Source organism: Zalophus californianus, chromosome 11 (assembly GCF_009762305.2).
Source record: "Zalophus californianus isolate mZalCal1 chromosome 11, mZalCal1.pri.v2, whole genome shotgun sequence".
Classification (NCBI taxonomy): Eukaryota; Metazoa; Chordata; class Mammalia; order Carnivora; family Otariidae; genus Zalophus; species Zalophus californianus.
The window spans coordinates 42,752,169-42,775,534 of NC_045605.1; the positions used below are offsets into that span (position 1 = coordinate 42,752,169).

The window sequence follows — 23,366 nt, forward strand, 5'->3', positions numbered from 1 at the left end:
CAAAATCGGAAATTTTAGAAGTCGGCTCCGCTGAGGGACGTCGCTCCAGTGGCTAAGCGGCGGGTGGAACCCTCGTGGGACAGTGTGGTCTCAGGACCCTCGGGGTCACAGAAAGACCGGGGGTGCCTGAGTGCAGCAGAGCTCCCAGGTATTGGAGTGGGGAAGCCGGCTGCAGAGACAGAGCCGAGGTGCGGGCTCTCTGCTCGGGGTTGTCATAAACTGTGATCCGCAGCCCAGTCAGGCCACTACTTCTCCAGCAGGGACCCAACAAGTGGCAGAGCTGGGGATACTCCCCTTCCTCCCCTGGGAGGAGTGACGTGGGAACGCACCGCAGGGATCTGCTGGGTTTGGAGACTCCACACGGGGTTGGGTGCCAGAGATAGAAACGCTCGGTCACAGGCCGGGTGAGCACGGAGTGCGGCCAGAGACCGGGGAGACGAGAATGACTGCCTTTCTCTGGAGGCACACTGAGGAGCGGGGCCGCGAGTTCTCAGCTCCCCCGGGCGGAGATTGGGAGGCCACCATTTTCACCCTGGTCCTCCAAAGCTGTACTAAGAGCTTGCAAGGAACAAAAGCTCCTGAGAGCAAACCCGAGCAGCTTGCTTAGCCTAGACCGACAAGGGCGGGGCAATTTCGCCTCCGGCAAAGACATTTGGGAACCACGGCAACAGGCCCCTCCCCCAGAAGATCAGCATGAACAGCCAGCAAGCCAAAACCAAGTTTACCGATCAAGGAGAACGGGAGAATTCCAGCGCTAGGGGAATACTGCACATAGAATTCATTAGTTTTTCAAAGTTAATTTTTTTAACTTTTTTTATTTTTCTTTTTCCCTTTTTCAACCAAAATCTTATCAATGCCTTTTTAAAAGAAATTTTTATTTTTCATTTTTAGAGTCATATTTTATCCCTTCATAGTAGTGACCCTTATTTTTGGCATATATATATATATAAGTTGTTCTCTCTTTAAAATTTTGAGATACAGTTTCTTCTAACAGATCAAAATATACACTAAATCACTAGTGTATGGCTTTGTTCTAGTCTCCTGCCTGATCACATTCTCTCCCTTTTTTTTCTTTTTTTTAAATCTTCTACTTTATTTTTTCAAACAACTTCTCATCTTATCAATTCCTTTTATAAAATCTTTTATACTTTTCATCTTTACAGTCATCTTCCATCCCTTCATTGTATCAACTATTATTTTGTACATATATAAGTCTTTCTTCCTTTAAAATTTTAGGAGACACTTTTTTCTAACAGAGCAAAATACGACCATAATCTAATGTGTGGCACTTATCTATGCACTAGCCTGATCATATTTGATCATATTCTCTTCTTTTTATTGTTCTGTTTTTGTTTTTATCTTTTTCTTTTTGTTTTTTCTTCTCTTTCTTTTCCCCTGGTTTCAGGTCTTTTCCAATTTGTATAGAGTATATTTTCTGGGGACGTTGTTAACCTGTTAGCATTTTGTTCTCTCATTCATCTATTCTCCTCTGGACAAAATGACAAGACGAAAAAAAATCACCTCAGCAAAAAGAACAAGAGGTAGTACCGTCTGCCAGGGACCTTCTCAATATAGACATTAGTACAATGTCAGACCTAGAGTTCAGAATCATGACTTTAAAGATGCTAGCTGGGCTTGAAAAAAGCGTGGAAGTTATTAGAGAAACGCTTTCTGGAGAAATAAAAGAACTAAAATCTAAGCAAGTCGAAATCAAAAAGGCTATTAATGAGGTGCAATCAAAAATGGGGGCACTGAGGGTGCCTGGGTGGCTCAGTTGGTTAAGCAGCTGCCTTCAGCTCAGGTCATGATCCTAGAGTTCCAGGATCAAGTCCCGCATTGGGTTCCCTGCTCAACAGGGAGTCTGCTTCTCCCTCTGACCCTCCCTCCTTTCATGTGCTCTCTCCTCTCATTCTCTCTCTCGAATAAATAAATAAAATCTTAAAAAAAAATGGGGGCACTAACTGCTAGGATAAATGAGGCAGAAGAGAGAATCAGTGATATAGAAGACCAAATGATGGAAAATAAAGAGGCCGAGAAAAAGAGAAACAAATACAGGATCACGAGGGCAGAATTCGAGAGATAAGCAATATGATAAGATGAAACAACAGTAGAATAATTGGGATCCCAGAAGAAGAAGAAAGAGAGAGAGGGGCAGAAGGCATATTGGAGCAAATAATAGCAGAGAACTTCCCTAATGTGAGGAAGGAAACAGGCATCAAAATCCAGGAGGCACAGAGAACCCCTCTCAAAATCAATAAAAATAGGTCAACACCCCGACATCTAATAGTAAAACTTATGAGTCTCAGAGACAAAGAGAAAATCCTGAAAGCAGTTCAGGAGAAGAGATTTGTAACCTACAATCGTAGAAATATTTGATTGGCAACAGACCTATCCACAGAGACCTGGCAGGCCCGAAAGGACTGGCATTATATCTTCAGAGCACTAAACGAGAAAAATATGCAGCCAAGAATACTATATCCAGCTAGGCTGTCATTGAAAATAGAAGGAGAGAGGCGGAGCAAGATGGCGGAGGAGTAGGAGACCTAGATTTCGTCTGGTCTCAGGAATCCAGCTGAATAGGGATCAAACCATTCTGAACACCTACGAACTCAACAGGAGATCGAACAGGAGAGTAGCAACAACTCTCTGAACAGAGAAGCGACCACTTACTGGAAGGTAGGGCGTGCGGAGAAGTGAATCCGAGGCGATATTCGGGAGGATAGACGGCGGGGGAGGGGCCTCCGCCGGCCGCTTCTGGCAAGTGATAGAGCCGCGGAGCACAAAATCGGACCTTTTAGAAGTTGGCTCGGCGGAGGGACGTCGCTGCAGTGGCTAAGCGGGGGGTGGAATCCTCCCGGGACAGTGTGGTCTCAGGACCCTTGGGGTCACAGAGAGACCGGGGGTGCCTGAGTGCTGCAGAGCTCCCAGGTATCAGAGCAGGGAAGCCGGCTGCAGATACGGAGCAGAGGCGCGGGCTCTCAGCTCAGGATTGCCATAAACTGTGATCTGCGGCCCAGTCGGGGCACGGCTCCCCCAGCAGGGACCCAACAAGCAGCAGATCCGGGGAGACTCCCCTTCCTTCCCAGGGAGGAGCGGTGTGGGAACGCACTGCAGGGATCTGCTGGGTTTGGAGACTCCGCGCGGGGTCGGGTGCCAGAGATAGCAACGCTCGATCACAGGCCGGGTGAGCACGGAGTGCGGCCGGAGACTGGGGACACGGAAGTGACTGCTTTTCTCTGGGGGCACACTGAGGAGCGGGGCCCCGAGTTCTTAGCTCCTCCGAGTGGAGATTGGGAGACCACCATTTCTGCCCTGGTCCTCCAAAGTTGTACCGAGAGCTTGCAGGGAGCAGAAGCTCCTGAGAGCAAACCGGAGCAGCTTCCTTGGCCCGGACCGACAAGGGCGGGGCAATTCTGCCTCCGGCAAAGACATTTGGAAAACACAGCAACAGGCCCCTCCCCCAGAAGATCAGCACAAACAGCCAGCAAGCCAAGACCAAGTTGATCGATCAAGGAGAATAGGAGAACTCCAGCGCTAGGGGAATACTGCACATAGATTCATGGTTTTTTTTTTTTTTTTTTTTTACCATGATTCATTATTTCATCAAAGTTAATTTTTGTTGACTTTTTTTTTATTTTTATTTTTCCCTTTTTCAACCAACATCTTATAAATCCCTTTTTTTAAAAAAAAAAACAAAACATTTTTTATTTTTCATTTTTAGAGTCATATTTTATCCCTTCATAGTAGTGACCCTTATTTTTGGCATATATATATATGTTGTTCTCTCTTTAAAATTTTGAGGTACAGTTTCTTCTAACAGATCAAAATATACCCTAAATCACTAGTGTATGGCTTTGTTCTAGTCTCCTGCCTGATCACATTCTCTCCCTTTTTCCTTTTTTTTTTTCTTAAATCTTCTTTCTTTTTTCAAACAACTTATCTTACCAAGTCCTTTTATAAGATCTTTTATAATTTTCATCTTTACAGTCATCTTCCATCCCTTCATTGTATCAACCCTTATTTTGTACATATATGTCTTTCTTCCTTTAAAATTTTAGGAGGCACTTTTTTCTAACAGACCAAAATACGCCCAAAATCTAGTGTGTGGCACTGATCTATGCACTAGCCTGATCATATTTGATCATATTCTGCCTTTTTTGTATTGTTTTGTTTTTGTTTTTATCTTTTTTTTCTTCTTTTTCCCTTTCTTTTTTCTTTCTTTCCCTTTCTTTTCCCCTGGTTTCAGGTCTTTTCTGATTTGTATACAGTATATTTGCTGGGGACGTTGTAAACCTGTTAGCATTTTGTTCTCTCATTCATCTATTCTCCTCTGGACAAAATGACAAGACGAAAGAAATCACCTCAGCAAAAAGAACAAGAGGTAGTACCGTCAGCCAGGGACCTACTCAATACGGACATTAGTACGATGTCGGACCTAGAGTTCAGAATCATGACTTTAAAGATACTGGCTGGGCTTGAAAAAAGTGTGGAAGTTATTAGAGAAACCCTTTCTGGAGAAATAAAAGAACTAAAATCTAACCAAGTCGAAATCAAAAAGGCTATTGATGAGGTGCAATCAAAAATGGGGGCACTAAATGCTAGGATAAATGAGGCAGAAGAGAGAATCAGCAATATAGAAGACCCAATGATGGAAAATAAAGAGGCTGAGAAAAAGAGAGAGAAACAACTACAGGATCACGAGGGCAGAATTCGAGAGATAAGTGATATGATAAGACGAAACAACATTAGAATAATTGGGATCCCAGAAGAAGAAGAGAGAGAGAGAGGGGCAGAAGGTATATTGGAGCAAATTATAGCAGAGAACTTCCCTAATGTGAGGAAGGAAACAGGCATTAAAATCCAGGAGGCACAGAGAACCCCTCTCAAAATCAATAATAATAGATCAACACCCCGACATCTAATAGTAAAACTTACGAGTCTCAGAGACAAAGAGAAAATCCTGAAAGCAGCTCGGGAGAAGAGATATGTAACCTACAATGGTAGAAACATTAGATTGGCAACAGACCTATCCACAGAGACCTGGCAGGCCAGAAAGGACTGGCAAGATATCTTCAGAGCACTAAATGAGAAAAATATGCAGCCAAGAATACTATATCCAGCTAGGCTATCATTAAAAATAGAAGGAGAGATAAAAAGCTTCCAGAACAAACAAAAACTAAAGGAATTTGCAAACACGAAACCAGCCCTCCAAGAAATATTGAGAGGGGTCCTCTAAGCAAAGAGAGAACCTAAAAGCAGCAAAGAGCAGAAACGAACACAGACAACACACAGTTAACAGTCACCTTACAGGTAATACAATGGCACTAAATTCATACCTTTCAATAGTTACCCTGAATGTAAATGGGCTAAATGCCCCAATCAAAAGACGCAGGCTATCAGATTGGATTAAAAAACAAGACCCACCAATATGCTGTCTGCAAGAGACTCATTTTAGACCCAAAGACACCCCCAGATTGAAAGTGAGGGGGTGGAAAACCATTTACCATGCTAATGGACACCAAAAGAAAGCTGGGGTGGCAATCCTTATATCAGACAAACTAGATTTTAAAACAAAGACTGTAATAAGAGATGAGGAAGGACACTATATCCTACTTAAAGGGTCTATCCAACAAGAAGATCTAACAATTGTAAATATCTATGCCCCGAACATGGGAGCAGCCAATTATATAAGGCAATTAATAACAAAAGCAAAGAAACACATTGACAACAATACAATAATAGTGGGGGACTTTAACACCCCCCTGACTGAAATGGACAGATCATCTAAGCAAAAGATCAACAAGGAAATAAAGACTTTAAATGACACACTGGACCAAATGGACTTCACAGACATATTCAGAACATTCCATCCCAAAGCAAAGGAATACACATTCTTCTCTAGTGCCCATGGAACATTCTCCAGAATTGATCACATCCTAGGTCACAAATCAGGTCTCAATCGGTACCAAAAGATAGGGATCATTCCCTGCATATTTTCAGACCACAATGCTTTGAAACTAGAACTCAACCACAAGAGGAAAGTCGGAAAGAACTCAAATACATGGAGGCTAAAGAGCATCCTACTAAAGAATGAATGGGTCAACCAAGAAATTAAAGAAGAATTAAAAAAATTCATGGAAACCAATGAAAATGAAAACACAACTGTTCAAAATCTTTGGGATACAGCAAAGGCAGTCCTGAGAGGAAAGTATATAGCAATACAAGCCTTTCTCAAGAAACAAGAAAGGTCTCAAATACACAACCTAACCCTACACCTAAAGGAGCTGGAGAAAGAACAGCAAATAAAGCCTAAACCCAGCAGGAGAAGAGAAATCATAAAGATCAGAGCAGAAATCAATGAACTAGAAACCAAAAGAACAGTAGAACAGATCAACGAAACTAGGAGCTGGTTCTTTGAAAGAATTAACAAGATTGATAAACCCCTGGCCAGACTTATCAAAAAGAAAAGAGAAATAACCCAAATCAACAAAATCATGAATGAAAGAGGAGAGATCACAACCAACACCAAAGAAATACAAACAATTATAAGAACATATTATGAGCAACTCTATGCCAGCAAATTAGATAACCTGGAAGAACTGGGTGCATTCCTAGAGATATATCAACTACCAAAATTGAACCAGGAAGAAATAGAAAACCTGAACAGACCTATACCCACTAAAGAAATTGAAACAGTCATCAAAAATCTCCCAAGAAACAAAAGCCCAGGGCCAGATGGCTTCCCAGGGGAATTCTATCAGACATTTCAAGAAGAATTAATACCTATTCTCCTGAAACTGTTCCAAAAAATAGAAATGGAAGGGAAACTTCCAAACTCATTTTATGAGGCCAGCATTACCTTGATCCCAAAACCAGACAAAGATCCCATCAAAAAAGAGAATTACAGACCAATATCCTTGATGAACATGGATGGAAAAATTCTCACCAAAATACTAGCCAATAGGATCCAACAGTACATTAAAAGGATTCTTCACCATGACCAAGTGGGATTTATCCCTGGGCTGCAAGGTTGGTTCAACATCCGCAATCAATCAACGTGATACAATACATTAACAAAGGAAAGAACAAGAATCATATGATCCTCTCAATAGATGCAGTAAAAGCATTTAACAAAGTACAGCATCCTTTCTTGATCAAAACTCTTCAGAGTATAAGGATAGAGGGTACATACCTCAATATCATAAAAGCCATCTATGAAAAACTTACAGCGAATACCATTCTCAATGGGGAAAAGCTGAGAGCTTTTTCCCTAAGGTCAGGAATGTGGCAGGGATGTCCACTCTCTTCTCTGCTATTCAACATATTTTTAGAAGTCCTAGCCACAACAATCAGACAACAAAAAAATCAAAGGCATCCATATCGGCAAAGAGGAAGTCAAACACTCACTCTTTGTAGATGATATGATACTGTATGTGGAAAATCCAAAAGACTCCACTCCAAAACTGTTAACACTCATACAGGAATTCAGTAAAGTAGCAGGATATAAAACCAATGCTCAGAAATCAGTGGCATTCCTATACACCAACAACAAGACAGAAGAGAGACAAATCAAGGAGTCGATCCCATTTACAATTGCACCCAAAACCATAAGACACCTAGGAATAAATTTAACCAAAGAGGCAAAGGATCTGTACTCAGAAAACTATAAAATACTCATGAAAGATATTGAGGAAGACACAAAGAAATGGAAAAACTTTCCATGCTCATGGATTGGAAGAACAAACATTGTGAAGATGTCAATGCTACTACCCAGAGCAATCTACACATTCAATGCAATCCCCATCAAAGTACCAACCACTTTTTTCAAAGAAATGCAACAAACAATCCTAAAATTTGTATGGAACCAGAAGAGACCCCGAATAGCCAGAGGAATGTTGAAAAAGAAAAGCAAAGCTGGCAGCATCACAATTCCGGACTTCCAGCTCTATTACAAAGCTGTCATCATCAAGACAGTATGGTACTGGCACAAAAACAGACACATAGATCAATGGAACAGTATAGAGAGCCCAGAAATGGACCCTCAACTCTATGGTCAACTCACCTTCGACAAAGCAGGAAAGAATGTTCAATGGAAAAAATACAGTCTCTTCAACAAATGGTGCTGGGAAAATTGGACAGCCACATGCAGAAGAATGAAACTAGACCATTTTCTTACACCACACACAAAAATAGACTCCATATGGTTGAAAGACCTAAACGTGAGATAGGAGTCGATCAAAATCCTAAAGGAGAACACAGGCAACAATCTCTTTGACCTCAGCCGCAGCAACTTCTTCCTAGAAACATTGCCAAAGGCACGGGAAGCAAGGGCAAAAATGAACTCTTGAGATTTCATCAAGATAAAAACTTGTGCCCAGCCAAAGAAACAGTCCATAAAACCAAAAGACAACCGAGAGAATGGGAGAAAATATTTGCAAATGACATATCAGATAAAGGGCAAGTATCTAAAATCTATAAAGAACTTATCAAACTTAACACCCAAACAAAAATAATCCAATCAAGAAATGGGCAGAAGACATGAACAGACATTTTTCCAAAGAAGACATCCAAATGGCCAACAGACACATGAAAAAGTGCTCGACATCGCTCAGCATCAGGGAAATCCAAATCAAAACCTCAATGAGACGACACCTCACACCAGTCAGAATGGCTAGAATTAACAAGTCAGGAAACGACAGATGCTGGTGGGGATGCGGAGAAAGGGCAACCCTCCTACACTTTTGGTGGGAATGCAAGCTTGTGCAAGCACTCTGGAAAACAGTATGGAGGTTCCTCAAACAGTTGAAAATAGAGCTACCATACGATCCAGCAACTGCACTACTTGGTATTTACCGCAAAGATATAAATGTAGGGATCCGAAGGGGTATGTGCACCCCAATGTTTATAGCGGCAATATCCACAATAGCCAAACTGTGGAAAGAACCAAGATGTCCATCGACAGATGAATGGATAAAGAAGAGGTGGTATATATACACAATGGAGTATTATGCAGCCATCAAAAGGAATGAGATCTTGCCATTTGCAACGACGTGGATGGAACTGGAGGGTGTTATGCTGAGCGAAATAAGTCAATCAGAGAAAGACATGTATCAAATGACCTCACTGATATGAGGAATTCTTAATCTCAGGAAACAAACCGAGTGTTGCTGGAGTGGTGGGGGGTGGGAGGGATGAGGTGGTGGGGTGATAGACATTGGGCAGGGTATGTGCTATGGTGAGCACTGTGAATTGTGCAGGACTGTTGAATCACAGATCTGTACTTCTGAAACAAATAATGCAACATATGTTAAGAAAAAAGAAACAGAAGGAGATAACAGTAGGGGAAGAATGAAGTGGAGTAAGTCAGAGGGGGAGATGAACCATGAGACACGATAGACTCTGAAAAACAAACTGAGGGTTCTAGAGGGGAGGGGGTGGGGGGATGGGTTAGCCTGGTGATGGGTTAAAGAGGGCACATTCTGCGTGGAGCACTGGGTGTTATGCACAAACAATGAATCATGGAACACTACATCAAGAACTAATGATGTAATGTATGGTGATTAACATAACAATAAAAAAATAAAAAGAAAGAAATCCTTTCTTTGTAAAGTTCCATCACGGATATCCTAGGGGGAAAATAATTCCCTCTGGAAGCTTACTTCTACTGAACTCAACCATGAATTAGCTAGTATTTGTCATCTGGAAAGTGCTAAGGTGGGCACTGCTGAAAACCAGAGAAGAGTAAATGAAAGTAAGTACATTAAAGCAGAATATTACACAAGTAACTTCCTAAAATGAGGTAATACCAAACATTTAGGATACCAAATTGCAGCAAGGGATAGATTTGAGCATGACTTTCAACAGGAAGTTACCTATATGCCTACACACACACACACACCCACACACACACACACACACACACACACACACACACACACACGTAATCTTCTTGATATATGTATATCATATACGTATATATGCATCCTTTTATTATTTATTATATATTATACATATTATTTCGTATTATTATCTATTTCATACGTATTATATATAGGTTTCCCCTGTTATCCAAAAGTAGAACGTTTCTATGAAACCTTTTATAAACCAAAATGTTGTATAACAAAAAAGCAATTAGCATTCATGTATATGGAAAATTTTTTGAGCATTCCTAGACCCAAAAATAACCTCTCTTAGGCTTTTCTGAGACCTTAGGACACATCTTGGCTGCACAGACTAAATTGAGATAAAACACAGATGCTCACAGACACAGCTTGATGCTGAGATGCTGATCATAGCTCGCTGGGAAGGAGCCCGGATGTGCCATTCTCACTGCTTGGGTCATGCACTGCCTCTGTAATGTCTCACTGCAAAACAAATGCTCAATGCTATTTTTACTATTCCCCTTTTTTCATAAAAGTAAAAGTCCTCTTCAGAATACTGCCAGTTAGCAGAACCAGGTACTAACATAGGTCTTCTGTAAAAGTGAAGTGGCATAACATGAAATTTTGAAAAGTGGGGGATACCTGTGTATACATACATGTGCACAGATGCATAGCACTTTATTGAAGTATAGCCAACATAAATTAAACTACACAAAATGCAGTTATTTAAAGGGACGCCTGTGTGGCTCAGTCGGTTAAGCATCTTTTGCTCAGGTCATGATCCCAGGGTCCTGGAATAGAGCCCCACATCAGGCTCTCTGCTCAGCGGGGAGTCTGCTTGTCCCTCTGCCCCTCACCCCGCTTGTGCTCTTTCTCTCTCTCAAATAAATGAATAAAATCTTAAAAATAAATAAAGGGTACAATTTGATAAATTTGATATATGAATACCTCCATAAAACCATCACCACAATTAGGGTAATGAATACATCCATCACTGCCAGAGGATCCTTTAATATCTTCCCTTCTAGATGCAATCCCTTATAATTCCTCCTGCTTTTTATCAATATATAATATAGTTTGTATTTTCTAGATGTTTGCAAAAATCAAATAATGCAGTGCATGCTCTTTTATGTCTTACTTTCACTCAGAATAATTATTTTGAGATTCATACATGTTGTAGCATGTATCAAGAGTTCATTCCTTTTTATTGGTGAAGAGTATTGCATTGTATGGCTATTTCAGTTTTCCCAAAAGTATTTATTGATTTCTTGGTATCACTGATACATTTTCTTATTCTTAGACATCCTGATAGGCATATGGTAGTATTTCATTATAGTTTTAATTTACTTTTTCTTAATGACTAATGGTGTTTAGTATTTTTTCCTATGCTTATTTGCTAACCATATAAATTCTTTGGTTAAGCATCTCTGTATTTTCCATCGAAATATTTTTTTCTTTGTCATTAAGTTTTGAACATCTTTTATATATTCCAGATACAAGTCCTTTTCAGATAAATTTTCTCCAAGTCTGTGGCTTATTTCATTCTCTCTTTTTTTTTATTTTGCTTAACAAGTTTATTTTTTTAAAGGTATATAGACAATAAACAAAGTAAACAATCAGATCTTCACTTCTACCCAGTATTATCTGTCCTAGAACTGTTCCATTAAGTTCCAGTCTCTAAACATCTTAAATTTCAATAATCGTCCTCTTCACCAGAGTCCATGACTTTTCTTCTGTTGAATTTAACTGTGGCTTTCTTTTCTGTTTGTTGGCTTACTTTTTCAAGGATTTCTATTAAACCTTGTTCTGATACCTTCCCACTTAGTTGTCCATATCTTGCCATCTGTTTTAGGTAATTCTCTACTGCTTTAGTTTTTTCGGGCTTTACAAGTGCTAAGTTACTTAAACGGGCCTGGGCTGACTGATCCAGGACTTGGGCTAAGATACTGTTTCTCATTTCTGCTTCCCTGTGTTTTGCTTCCTGTTGTGCTGCATCGCCAGGATCCCCATGCTTCGCCAGCAGTTCGGCCAGCCTCTGTTTCCTCAGAGCCTCCAGCTCTTCCTCCGCCATGCTGCGGCAGTCCGGGACTAGCAGCCACAACCAGGCTCCGAGGGCTCTCCCGCAGCGCCCCGGCGCGCGCACGACTCTCCGGCTTATTTCATTCTCTTAACAGTGTCTTTTGAAGAGCAGATTTATTTCTATTTTGATGGAGTCTAATTTATCACTTTTTCCTTTTACAGATCATGCTTCTGGTGTCATATTTACAAAAATTTTTGTCTAGCCCAAGGTCATACAATATTTTTCCTATATTTACTTCCAGCTGTTTTGTAATTGTAGATTTTACATTTAGGTCTCTAATATATTTTGAATTAATATTTGCATAATGGTGGAAAATATAGATGGAAATCTCCCTTCCTCATCTTTCCTTTCTCCCTTCCTTCCTTTCTCCTTCCTCCCTCCCTCCCTCCCTTCCTTCCTTCCTAATTGATGGATTGTATGGTAAGAGTATGTTTAGTTTTATAAGAAATCACCTGTCTTCCAAAGTGACTGTACCATTTTGCATTCTTACTAGCAATGAGTGAGTTTCTGTTGCTCCTCATCCTCACCAGCATTTGGTGTTGTCAGTGTTCTGCATGTGGCCATTCTGATAGGTATGAAGTGATATCTCATTCTAATTTGCTTTTCCTTAATGACGTATGATGTGAAGCATTTGTTCATATGCTTATTTATCATCTATATGTCTTCTTTGGTGAGATGTCAGTTAAAGGTTTTTGGCTCATGTTTTGTTTAAGTTGTTTTCTTATCATTGAGTTTTGAGAGTTCTTTGTGTATTTTGGGTAATAATCCTTTATCAGATGCGTCTTTTACAAATATTTTCTCCCTGTGAAAGATTTGTCTTCCCAACCTCTTGTTACTGTTTTTTGCAGATCAGCAATTTTAAATTTTAATGAACCTCAACCGTCAGTTATTTCTTTCATCGATTATGCCTTTGGTGTTGTATTTATAATACTCAAGATCATCTAGGTTTTCTTCGAAGATTTTTATAGTTTGTGTTTTACCTTTAAGTCCTGTGATCCATTTTGAATTAATTTATGAAGCGTGTAAGATCTGTGTCTAGATTCACTTGTTTGCATGTGGAGTACCATTGTTCCAGCACCGTTTTTTTGAAAAGACTATCTTTGTTCTATGTTATTGCCTTTGCTCCTTTGTCAAAGATCAGTTGACTGTAATACACGGGTCCATTTCTGGGTTCTCCATTTTGTTTCATTGATCTCGATGTCTATTCTTTCACCAATACTACACTGTTCTGATTACTGTAGCTTTATTGTAAGTCTTCAAGTCAGGGAGTATTAGTCCTCCAGCTTTGTTCTTGTCCTTCAGTATTGTGTCAGCTATTTTGGATCTTCTGTCTCTCTCTATAAACTTTAGGAGCAGTTTGTATATATCCACAAAATAACCTGCTGGGATTGGGATTGCATTGAATCTATAGATCAAGTTGGGAAGAACTGGCTTTTTGACAGTATTGAGTCTTCCTATCTGTGAAGTTGCAATATCTTTCCATTTATTTAGATATTGGATTTCTTTAATCCGGTTTATACTTTTCCTTAAATATGTTTTGTAGTTTTTTTTTTTCTTTTAAGATTTTATTTATTTATTTGACAGAGAAAGAGAGAGCATAAGCACGGGGAGTGGCAGGCAGAGGGAGAGGGAGAAGCAGGCTCCCTGCTAAGCAAGGAGCCCAACATGGGGCTTGATCCCAGGACCCTGGGATCATAACCTGAGCTGAAGGCAAACACTTAACTAACTGAGCCACCCAGGTGCCCTCACCTTTTTTAAGATTTTATTTATTTGCCAGAGAAAGAGAAAGAGTATGTATGTTTTGTAGTTTTCAATGAACACATTTAGACAGATTTATCATTAAGCATTTTATTTTTTTATGTTATTATAGATTCTAATTTCAATTTCTGATTGTCCATTGCTAACACATAATAGTACAATTGATTTTTTTTTTCCTGATCTTTCTTTCTCCAACTTTGCCTAACTTCCTTACTAATTGTAGAAGTTTTCTCTGCATAGATTCCACTGGATTTCCAACTCAGGGTGAACATGTCCTCTGTGAATTAAGATTATTTTGTTTCTTCCTTTCCAATCTGGTCACATTCTTTTTCTCCTTATTATACTAGCTAGAGCCTCCTGAACCACTGTAATATTGAGTTGAAATGGTAAGAGAGGATGTCAATTTCTTATTCCTGATCTTGAGTTGAAAGCAGGCTTTCACCATCAAGTATGAGGTTTCCTGTAAGCTTTTTGTAGATGTTCTTTATCCAGTTGAGGGAGTTACTTTCAATTCCTAGTTTTCTTAGAGTTTTTATCAGATATATAAGTATGATTTTGTTAAATGCTTTTTCTGCATTTGATATTATCAATATTGATTGATTAATACTTGTTACTGAGATTATATTTTTTCTGTTCTAGTTTTTTTTTAATCAATGGTCAATATATTAATATTTATTTTTAAAAGTTAACAAACTTTGTATTACATGGGTAAAAGAGATCATTTAATAATGATAATAAGATTACTTCAACAAGAGGACATAAAAATCCTACACATTTTACTCCTCATAATGGAACATTAAAAGACATGAAAGGGGTGCCTGGGTGGCTCAGTCAGTTAAGAGTCCAACTCTTGATTTTGGCTCAGGTCATGATCTCAGGGTCATGATCTTAGGATCGTGAGATCTAGCCCCACATCGAGCTCCACCCTCAGAGCAGAGTCTGCTTGAGATTCTTTCCCCTCCCTCCCCCTCCCCCTCTGTTCCTCCCCCTACTTGCTCTCATGCTCTCTCTCTAAAAATAAATAAAATCTTAAGATCAAAATAAATGAATGAATGAATGAATGAATAAATAAAGCATATGTGTTTTTAAGTGGTTTGTATGGTTGGTTGTTGCTTTTTTGGGGAGGATTGTTTTATGCAGTCAGACAATTTCAGATTATTAATTGGTATAGTTAGATCATCTTAATTTAATGTGATTAATCTTGTTTTGTATCTGTCTCATCTGTTCTTTGTCCAGTTTTTACCCCCTTTGTGCATTACTTTGGATACATGGAGCATTTTTAATGACTTAATTTTATCTCCTTTGTTAGTCTGTTAGCTAACAACTCCTTGTTTTTTTATTTTAGTGGTTACCTAGAGTAATTTTATACAATCTACATTCAAGAGATTTTATACCACTAACATATTGTGTAAGAATCCTACAATGGATAGTTATTTTCTCCCCATCTCCAACCTTCAGCTACTGTTGTCATATATTTCACTTCTACATATGTTATAAATTCCACATTGCATTTTTTATATTTTTGTCCTAATTGTCTATTTATCTTTTAAGATTTAAATAATATGAAAAAAATCTTATATACTTACCCATCTTAGTCCTTATTTGCAATGATTGTTATTTTTTTGCCTAGATTTATATTTCCATATGGTATCATTTTTCTTCTGCCTGCAGAAGTCCTTTAACATTTATTGTAGTTCGTGTCTGCTAGTGATAAATCCTTCCAGCTTTTGTGTATATGAGAAAATATTTATTTCATCTTTATTTATGAAAAATGTATTTATATGGTATCAGCTTACAAGCCTGGGTATTTTATATTAGATATTAGATATTGTATTTTACCTTATTTGGTGTTGGATAGTTCTGTATTTCTGTAAGTATTCTTGATGATTTCTTCTGGGTCACAGTTAAGTTACATAAAAACAGTGATTCCTTTGCATATTGATTTTACATTTTGTGTTGTGGACCAAGACAGCTTGACTCTAAGGCTAATTTTTCTCCACAACTGATGTAAGATCCTCCTGAGTACACTTCCTAATATCCTGTTAATTGCATATTTACCAGGCTGAATGGTGAGAAGAGGCACTATTCCTGGCCTTGTTTGCCTATTTTGTGTTGTTCCCTCTTAACCTTTGGATAGTTCTTTCTTCATTTTCAGGTAGTTTCTTCACATGCATATACTGATAAATACTCAAGGGAGACCTCTGAAGATCTCTGTAATGCTCTTTTTGTGTATTTTCTCTTCTATGTGAAACCCCTTGGTCTCCCAGTCTCTCAGCTCCATGCTGCCAATTCAGGAAGGCCACTGGGCTCTATCTGTGTCCCCATTCCCCACACCTCAACCCAGAAACTCTCAGAAGAGACTAATCTGTGACAATTGTAGGACTCAACTGATTTCGTTTCCCATTTCTAGAGTTCATTATGCTTCGTCATCTCATGTCCAATGTCTTGAAAGCCATGGTTTCATATATTTTGTCTGGCTTTTTATTTGATTCAGAAGGAAGACTAACTCTACTCCCTGTTTCACCATTTTGGCTGGAAGTAAAAATCTAATTAATTGTATTTTAATATTTTTATATTGATTATAAACAGTATCCCTATTTTGTAGACATGAAATCAGTCAAGTTTTGTTGCACCAGTAAAGTTTCAAGATCTTTGTGTTTCTCTAACATTACACTTCCATCAAATAACATAGCATGCTCACTCTGTTCAGTGAATCCCTCCCATCCCCATTTATTTTCTCACTAGGTCTACTCTACCTGCGTTAGAATGCTAAGCCTCAGAGACCTCTCCCACACTGATATTCTTTCTGGAATACCTTAACCCAAATTTTCACCTAACTAAATTCTACTCCTCTGAGTTTCACCTTAAATATCAGCTTCTCAGAAAGGCCTTTCCTGACCTTGGCTTTTCCATTATTCCCACATTATTCTCTATCTAGTGCTTTTTTAAAGATTTATGCCATTTATAATTTTCTATTGTTTACTAATTTAACAATTATCTATCTCATTCAAATTTAATCTCTATAGTGATTTTGTGTGTGTTCCCCCTTGTGGGCCCAATTCTCTTAATGTACTTTGTGTTTTGCAGGTAAGACAGACATTCAAAAAGTGCCATGAGAAAAAAAAAATTAAGGTAATACAGGAATTTATAATGAGGAGAACTAATCTTCCTGTGTTAGGCTTTTCTGAGACTAAAGTAGTAGTTAATCTGAGACCTACCAAGTGAGTAACAGCTAACAAAGAGTGATGGGTAAAGAAAGAAGAAATTCCTATACTTAGCCTGGGGAAAAGAAGTTTGGTGTGGAAGCTAGGTAAGGGTAGAAGGAAAGGTGATAAGTGGTATGCTACCTTGACTTGTTTGAACTGTGCCTTGTCAAAGAGGAATTAATCATAATCTCAGAGGTGAGACAGGAGAATTAGGGTGGTAATTAAAGTCAGGAAAATTTGACATGGTATCAGGAAGATGCTTCTAACATCTGAAACTGTCCAAAAACCAATTATCTTTAAAATGCAGCAAATTCTCTGAAACTGGAGGTGCTCAAAGACTGTATGACTATTGCTTAAAGGAATAAATTTGTATATTTCTGCATTAGTTCAAAATGTCATATTTTATTCACAGGTTTTCTGAAATATAATGAATACTGGAACTTAGACTAGCCTTTGAATTTATTCATTCATTTTTCAACAATTATGTAATGAATACCTACTATATACCAAATTATTATTGTAGGTACTAAGTGAATAGAGGTATTCAAGATAGCCCTGGTTCCTATCCTTAAGCTTGAAATCTAACAAGTCATTCCAGATATAACAGTGAGGCTTTACATTCAATATTCTTCATTTGAGAACTTTTCTGAAATATTTTTGTGTTTTCAAGGTGAATAGTGCAGAGCTTTCCTTGAATGAAACAAACAATTTATGAATGAATTGATTTAAATGTCTCTCACATGGGGCACCTGGGTGGCTCAGTCAGCTAGGCATCTGCCTTCGGCTCAGGTCATGATCTCAGGGTCCTGGGATAGAGTCCCACATCATGTTCCCTGCTCAGCAGGGAGCCTGCTTCTTCCTCTCCCTCTGCCTCTCCCCATCTCTTATGCTCTCTCTCAAATAAATAAATAAAATCTTTTTTAAAAAAATAAAAAATATAAGTATCTTTCACATGCTTGCTTTTTTTGTCTGGAACTTTTCCTTACACATCTCTTTTACCTTGCTAACCAGTACTTACCGTGTAAGACTTAGCTCAGGTGTCACCTCCTTCAGAAAGTATTCCCTGAACAACTGTCAGTACTCCTAGCAGATGGCTTACTGTTCCCTCCTAGCAGATAATTTGCTGTTCCCTCCACCTCAGTCAGGGCTGACCCTAGACAAATGGTCATTCTGGGCATGTTTTGGCATCACGTCAAAATAAGCTCTTAAATTTTGTTGAACTTTTATTTAAATACAGGAGAGACCCAGGCAAGGGTAGAGACAGAAGACTCTTTTCACATCCAGAGACATTCTTGTCACCTTCACTGCCACCAGCCCTTACTTGGGCCCCATCCCAGGCATTTACACTACTCAGAATTGCTTCACTTAAAAATCTCTAATTTTGTAATCCTCAGACCACAACCTCCTTCGTTTTGGAGATCTGCTTCCAAATTTTTTATATTAAACCTCTTCTGCCATTTAGAATTCTATGGCATCCAGTTAATTGTCCCATCTCTTTTCTCTTTACTCATTAGCCTACTCTTCTTCATTTCTTGTACATCTACCATATGTTCTGTAGTCTATGGCTACAGACTTTCGAAACTCTTTCCTTGCCCTTTTGTCCAGCCAAGTATCCACAGTTGAATACATACAGCCTTCTCTCTCGGTTCTGGCTCCATGTTCATGAAATTCACTTTAATACAATGGCACAATGAAGCTATGATTCATGGCTGCCTGTTTTAACTGCCTCAACAGGGGCTGGCAGTATTACTGTGTTTCTCTAGTTAGCTATCTTTCCTACTTTCTAAAACTCCCATTTTAAACCTTCTCCATTCTCTTCAAATTTCTGATCTCTTCCCTCACTTCCAGCAATTTCAGTAGATAAAACTTCTATTTTACAGAAAAAAAAATGGAAGCCATCATAGGGAAACCACTTCAACTTCTTGTTTCCAAATTTATAAATCTTCCTGTATCTTTATTATTTTTTTTCTCCTTCCTTTCTGTTAAAGGATATGTCCCTCCTCCAACTAAAGTCTGCCTGTGTTATGGATCTCATTCTTTTCTACCTTTTTGGGAACATTTCCAACCAACTAGTCCCATTATTACTATTATCATTATTTTCTCCTCCTCCTCCACTCCTCCTCTTCCACCTCCTTCTTCTCCCCCCCTCCTCCCCCCTTCTCCTTCTCCCCTCCATATGCATAAAATACCATATGCATGTTACAGCTCCTGTCCTAATAATATATATAAAATAATATACATTATATATCCCAAATAGCTCTATGAAAATTTAGACCTGTGTATCCAAATCCTACTCAAGATTTTCCTTGGGTATTTCATGGGCAACACAACTCATTATTTCAAGTGGAAATCTTTATTCCCCCTTCTCCAAAGGGGGATGTAACACAGCTTGATATATGTTATCCGCATATACTAGTAGCTGAAGCCTGAGAGTATGAAATGACCTTTGAAATCTCATAATTTTTCAACACTAAGATCCAAATTAATCACAATTTTGGTAGATCCTAGCTTCTAATATATCAAAAATCTATCCACTTATTTCCATTTTAACTATAAGAACCCTGTTAAAATCCCTATCATCTCTCATCTATCTGCTACAATAGCCTCTGATCTGGTTTCCTCGTATCTACAATCGCTACCTACAGTATTTCTCAGGGAGAGAGTGATGTTTTAAAGGCAAAATCACATTGCATCCTTACTTAAAACCCTCCTATCTCTTCCCATATATCTTTGTACAGAGCCCAAAATGTTTGTGTTTAAGGCTCCAAAAGACCTGACCTTGCCTACCTGTTTTGTCTCATTTTGTACCACTTTCTCCCTCACTCTGTGCTCTCCAGCAACACTAGCTTGGTTTCAGCAACTTAAATGGGCCAAGAACTCTTTTCCACTACAGGGAACTTGCTCATACTATTTCCCCTCTCTGGACATCCCCACTGCTTTAGGTCTTGGCTTAAATATTTCTTAATCAGAGGAGATTCCCCAGTACCCTAGACTTGAATAGCTTTGTTTGTTTTATATCTTTTATCATTATCTACCTTTCTTGGTGGCACTTCTCATAAATGCAGTTAATTATTTAGTGTTATAATTATTATTATGTTCTCTGTCTTTCCAGTTGACTATAAACTCCAGAGGGAGAGAGATCATGTCTATTTTGGTCATTTATCTTCAACATTGATCTAACATGGTGCCTAACACAAAGTACATTGCTCAACTAATATATGTTAGATGAGTTTTTAACGTTATGGGGTGGATTGGGAAATTTATAGAATCATAAAACTCTACAACCAGAAAATACCTTAGTCATCATCTAGCCCATCATACTATTCTCACAAGTTGAGAATTTGAAACTTAGAAAGGTTGGATCCCTTGTCCAAAGTAAATGAAAAAAAAAATTTAATTGCAGAGCCAGGATTCAGTGGCAGTCAGAACTTCTAACTCCAAATTCATTGCTCTGTCCAGTATATCAGAATGCCTCCCTAACATAGCAATTTTCAATTTCACAATCTGACTTTTCGCTTATGAGGAAAACAATACCATATCCAGTACTAATGAGCTTGAAGGAGGAAATGAAATTTGATACTCAACAGGAAAATGAGTAGCAGTTTTTCCTTCCATTGTGTTGAATAGTGTGGCCCAGTTATATTATCCCTGTGCTCTCCACACATATTCTTTATTTATTCTGTTAGAGACCATATTAATGAGTATTGCCACTCAGATAATTATCACAATTAGAACTGGATGTTTTTCTTATTTAAATTAAATTTGTGTGGAAGAGGTTATCTGAGGACTTAGTTCTGTGTGACCTCGTAATATTTTGGAATACTGTAGTACGGAATTTGCCACAGAAAATTTGGCTGTGGGACTATAAAAATATGAAAACTAAGTTTTAAATCTTCTAACAAGCACATCTCCGCACTTACTAAATACTCCATCTTCTGTTGTTCTAAATTTGCTGTTAAATGTTAGAATTTTCTAGGACAAATAAATGGGGATCAAGTGCATTTTTCGTTCAGATAGGACAGATATGATGAGTAATAATTCAGTCAAACCTTGATGAGAAGTCACAGGCTAGACATTAGGGAAACAACTACAATTAATAGATAAAGGAGGCAGATTAATGTTCATTTAAAAGGTTCTTTGAATCACACAGCCATTCTTACTTTGCTAGTGTCATCGTGTGAATTATTTGATTAATTAATGAAAGAAATATACATTGATTACCATGTCAGACAATAGGATAAATGCTAGGAATATGAAGATTAAGATAGAGTCCCTTACTTATCAATCATTTAAGACGTAGTGAAAACATTTAGAATGTTAATATGCTTGTGTTTCTAAATATCAGAAATATTCCTCAGTGATCAATCTATATTTTTATAATCTAATTATAATACATAGGGTATAAATTAAGCTACTGTAAGATTAAAAACTCCAAAGAACCAGTGAATTCATCAAGATGGTAAGTTTTTCTCTCATGTAGGAATTTGTTCAGTCTTGGCTAGCAGGGATTTTGCTCCAAGGGATCATTATCTCATGTCTCTTATAGCACTTTGCTAAAAATTTCAAGTAGCAGCCAACATACACCAAAAATATGACATTGTTTTCTACCTGATTCCCCAAAGCTACAAGCTTGGTAGCATGGTGGTCTGTTTCTAAGTTAGCATATATTTCCAAGCAGCATAACTAGGGGCACCTCTGTTTAGCCTGAGATTTGTCCTCTCTACCTGCTATACAATTTGCTAAACGAATGTCACATATTTTGATTTTTATGATGATGGTATTCCATTTCCAGGAGTCAGTTTCTATAATAATAGAGTATAAACTAAGCAGATATAACCTAAAATATAGAACCTGAAATCAAGCAGAATTTTTCTTTCTTTCTTTTGTAACAATCAAAAAGTGAGCTCAATGAGGAGGTAGCTATAACTTACCCACAGGGTATCCAGATTCTTAATATCTTATTGCTTCATTACCATTCATTGTCTTTACCATCATGTTCCAAGCATATTTCCAGCCTGTGTGAAAGGGTGAAAAAGAAAGTGGAGTGCAAGCGATTTCCTTTGTAATAGGGATGTACACATCCCTTCTGCTCACATGGCATTTATAGAAACATAGTCAATGCCTACTCCAGACTGCAAGAGAGGCTAGGGCATGTAATAAATAATTCAGTAAATTCAATAATTCAATAAATAAATTCAGCTGTGATTCAGCTGAAACTCAGGGTCACTTATTACTAACGTGAAGAAAAGGGTAATAGTGGAAGAATCGCAGACTCTGCCACTCCAGTGAAATCCCACTGATATGGAAACAATTGGGTAACAAATAATTACATCACAGTATAATGGCTTAGCATATGTAAATTTGAACTAAGGAATTTGGAAGATTGGAGGAGGCATGGTGATGCCTTTGGTGGGAATCTGATTCAAAAGGGGCTCCAAATAAAAAATTGATGGAACTTGAAGAAAAGGGAAAGATGAAGTTAAGAATTCAAAACTTTCCTCTTCACCAAAAGTTTTGACTGTAGAACATGAAGCTGGAACTCTAAGTTGTAAGATCGTTCTGTTTTTTTCAAAGCATTTGATCCCACACAATATTTTTTCAAGGTCAGTTAGGCTATACATAATCGCATATGTACATATAGACATTTAAGTTGCTATGTTGGTGTAAGTGAGTTAATATGTGAGAATGACAATAAAGACAATACTTTGGAATTTCCAGTCTCAAGTTTTGGGAGAGTAGGAAAAAAAATTTGCCTGAAGGTTAAATTCCATGAAAAAAATGTGGAGGAGGAAAAAGGAAAAGTAAATTTCTTTCCCTTTCTTTTATGTTCCTGAACTTATTTTCCATCAATTCTAACCTTAAACCTTTGTTACACTCTGAGAAATTAGAATAAGATTGGTGGGTGCTGATTTTTCATTTTGAAAATAACCTTAACTGTTATTGCATGCTAGGCTTTAATTCATTCATTCATTCATTCAATATTTTTTGAGCAATTACTGTGTGCCAGGCTTTAGGTAATGAAGAAAACTTTTCTGTTCTCAAAATGCTCACAGTCTAGTTGAAGGAACAACCTAGAAAATGCATCATCATATGCAACTTGCGAAGTGCTCAGAGAAAGGTCTGCACATGGTGGACATGGATCCACATAGAAGAGGTTTCTGATCCAGCTGGGAAGAATCCATTTGGGCCCCAAGAGGAAAGAACACTTGTCGTGAGTTAGGAGACTGAGTACCACTAGGTAGGGTGTGCCCAGAAGCAAGAATAACGTGCACACATGAATGAAGATGGGAGAAAACAGGATATATTTGGGGAGGAAAAATAACTAAGGAAGTACAGAATACCATGTAAGTGTAGAAAAGGAAAAATCAGTGTGTAAATATTATTGTAAAAGAAACTGGGAAATCCATTCTCCTGGCACTCATTTCTTTAACTCAAAATAAT

The 23,366-nt window shown here is 38.2% G+C and overlaps 1 protein-coding gene across 1 annotated transcript; it reads right to left on the bottom strand.

Moving 5' to 3' along the window:
• Window positions 1-11,574: 11,574 nt before the first annotated feature.
• LOC113915143 (programmed cell death protein 5-like) lies at window positions 11,575-11,952 on the bottom strand. Its single transcript, XM_035723160.1, has one exon. The coding sequence runs from the start codon at window positions 11,950-11,952 to the stop codon at window positions 11,575-11,577; it is 378 nt and encodes a 125-aa protein (XP_035579053.1).
• Between the last annotated feature and the right edge of the window lie 11,414 nt (window positions 11,953-23,366).

Excerpts from the sequence above, each read along its gene's own strand:
- LOC113915143 (XM_035723160.1), bottom strand. The coding sequence starts at position 11,952 with ATGGCGGAGGAAGAGCTGGAGGCTCTGAGGAAACAGAGGCTGGCCGAA.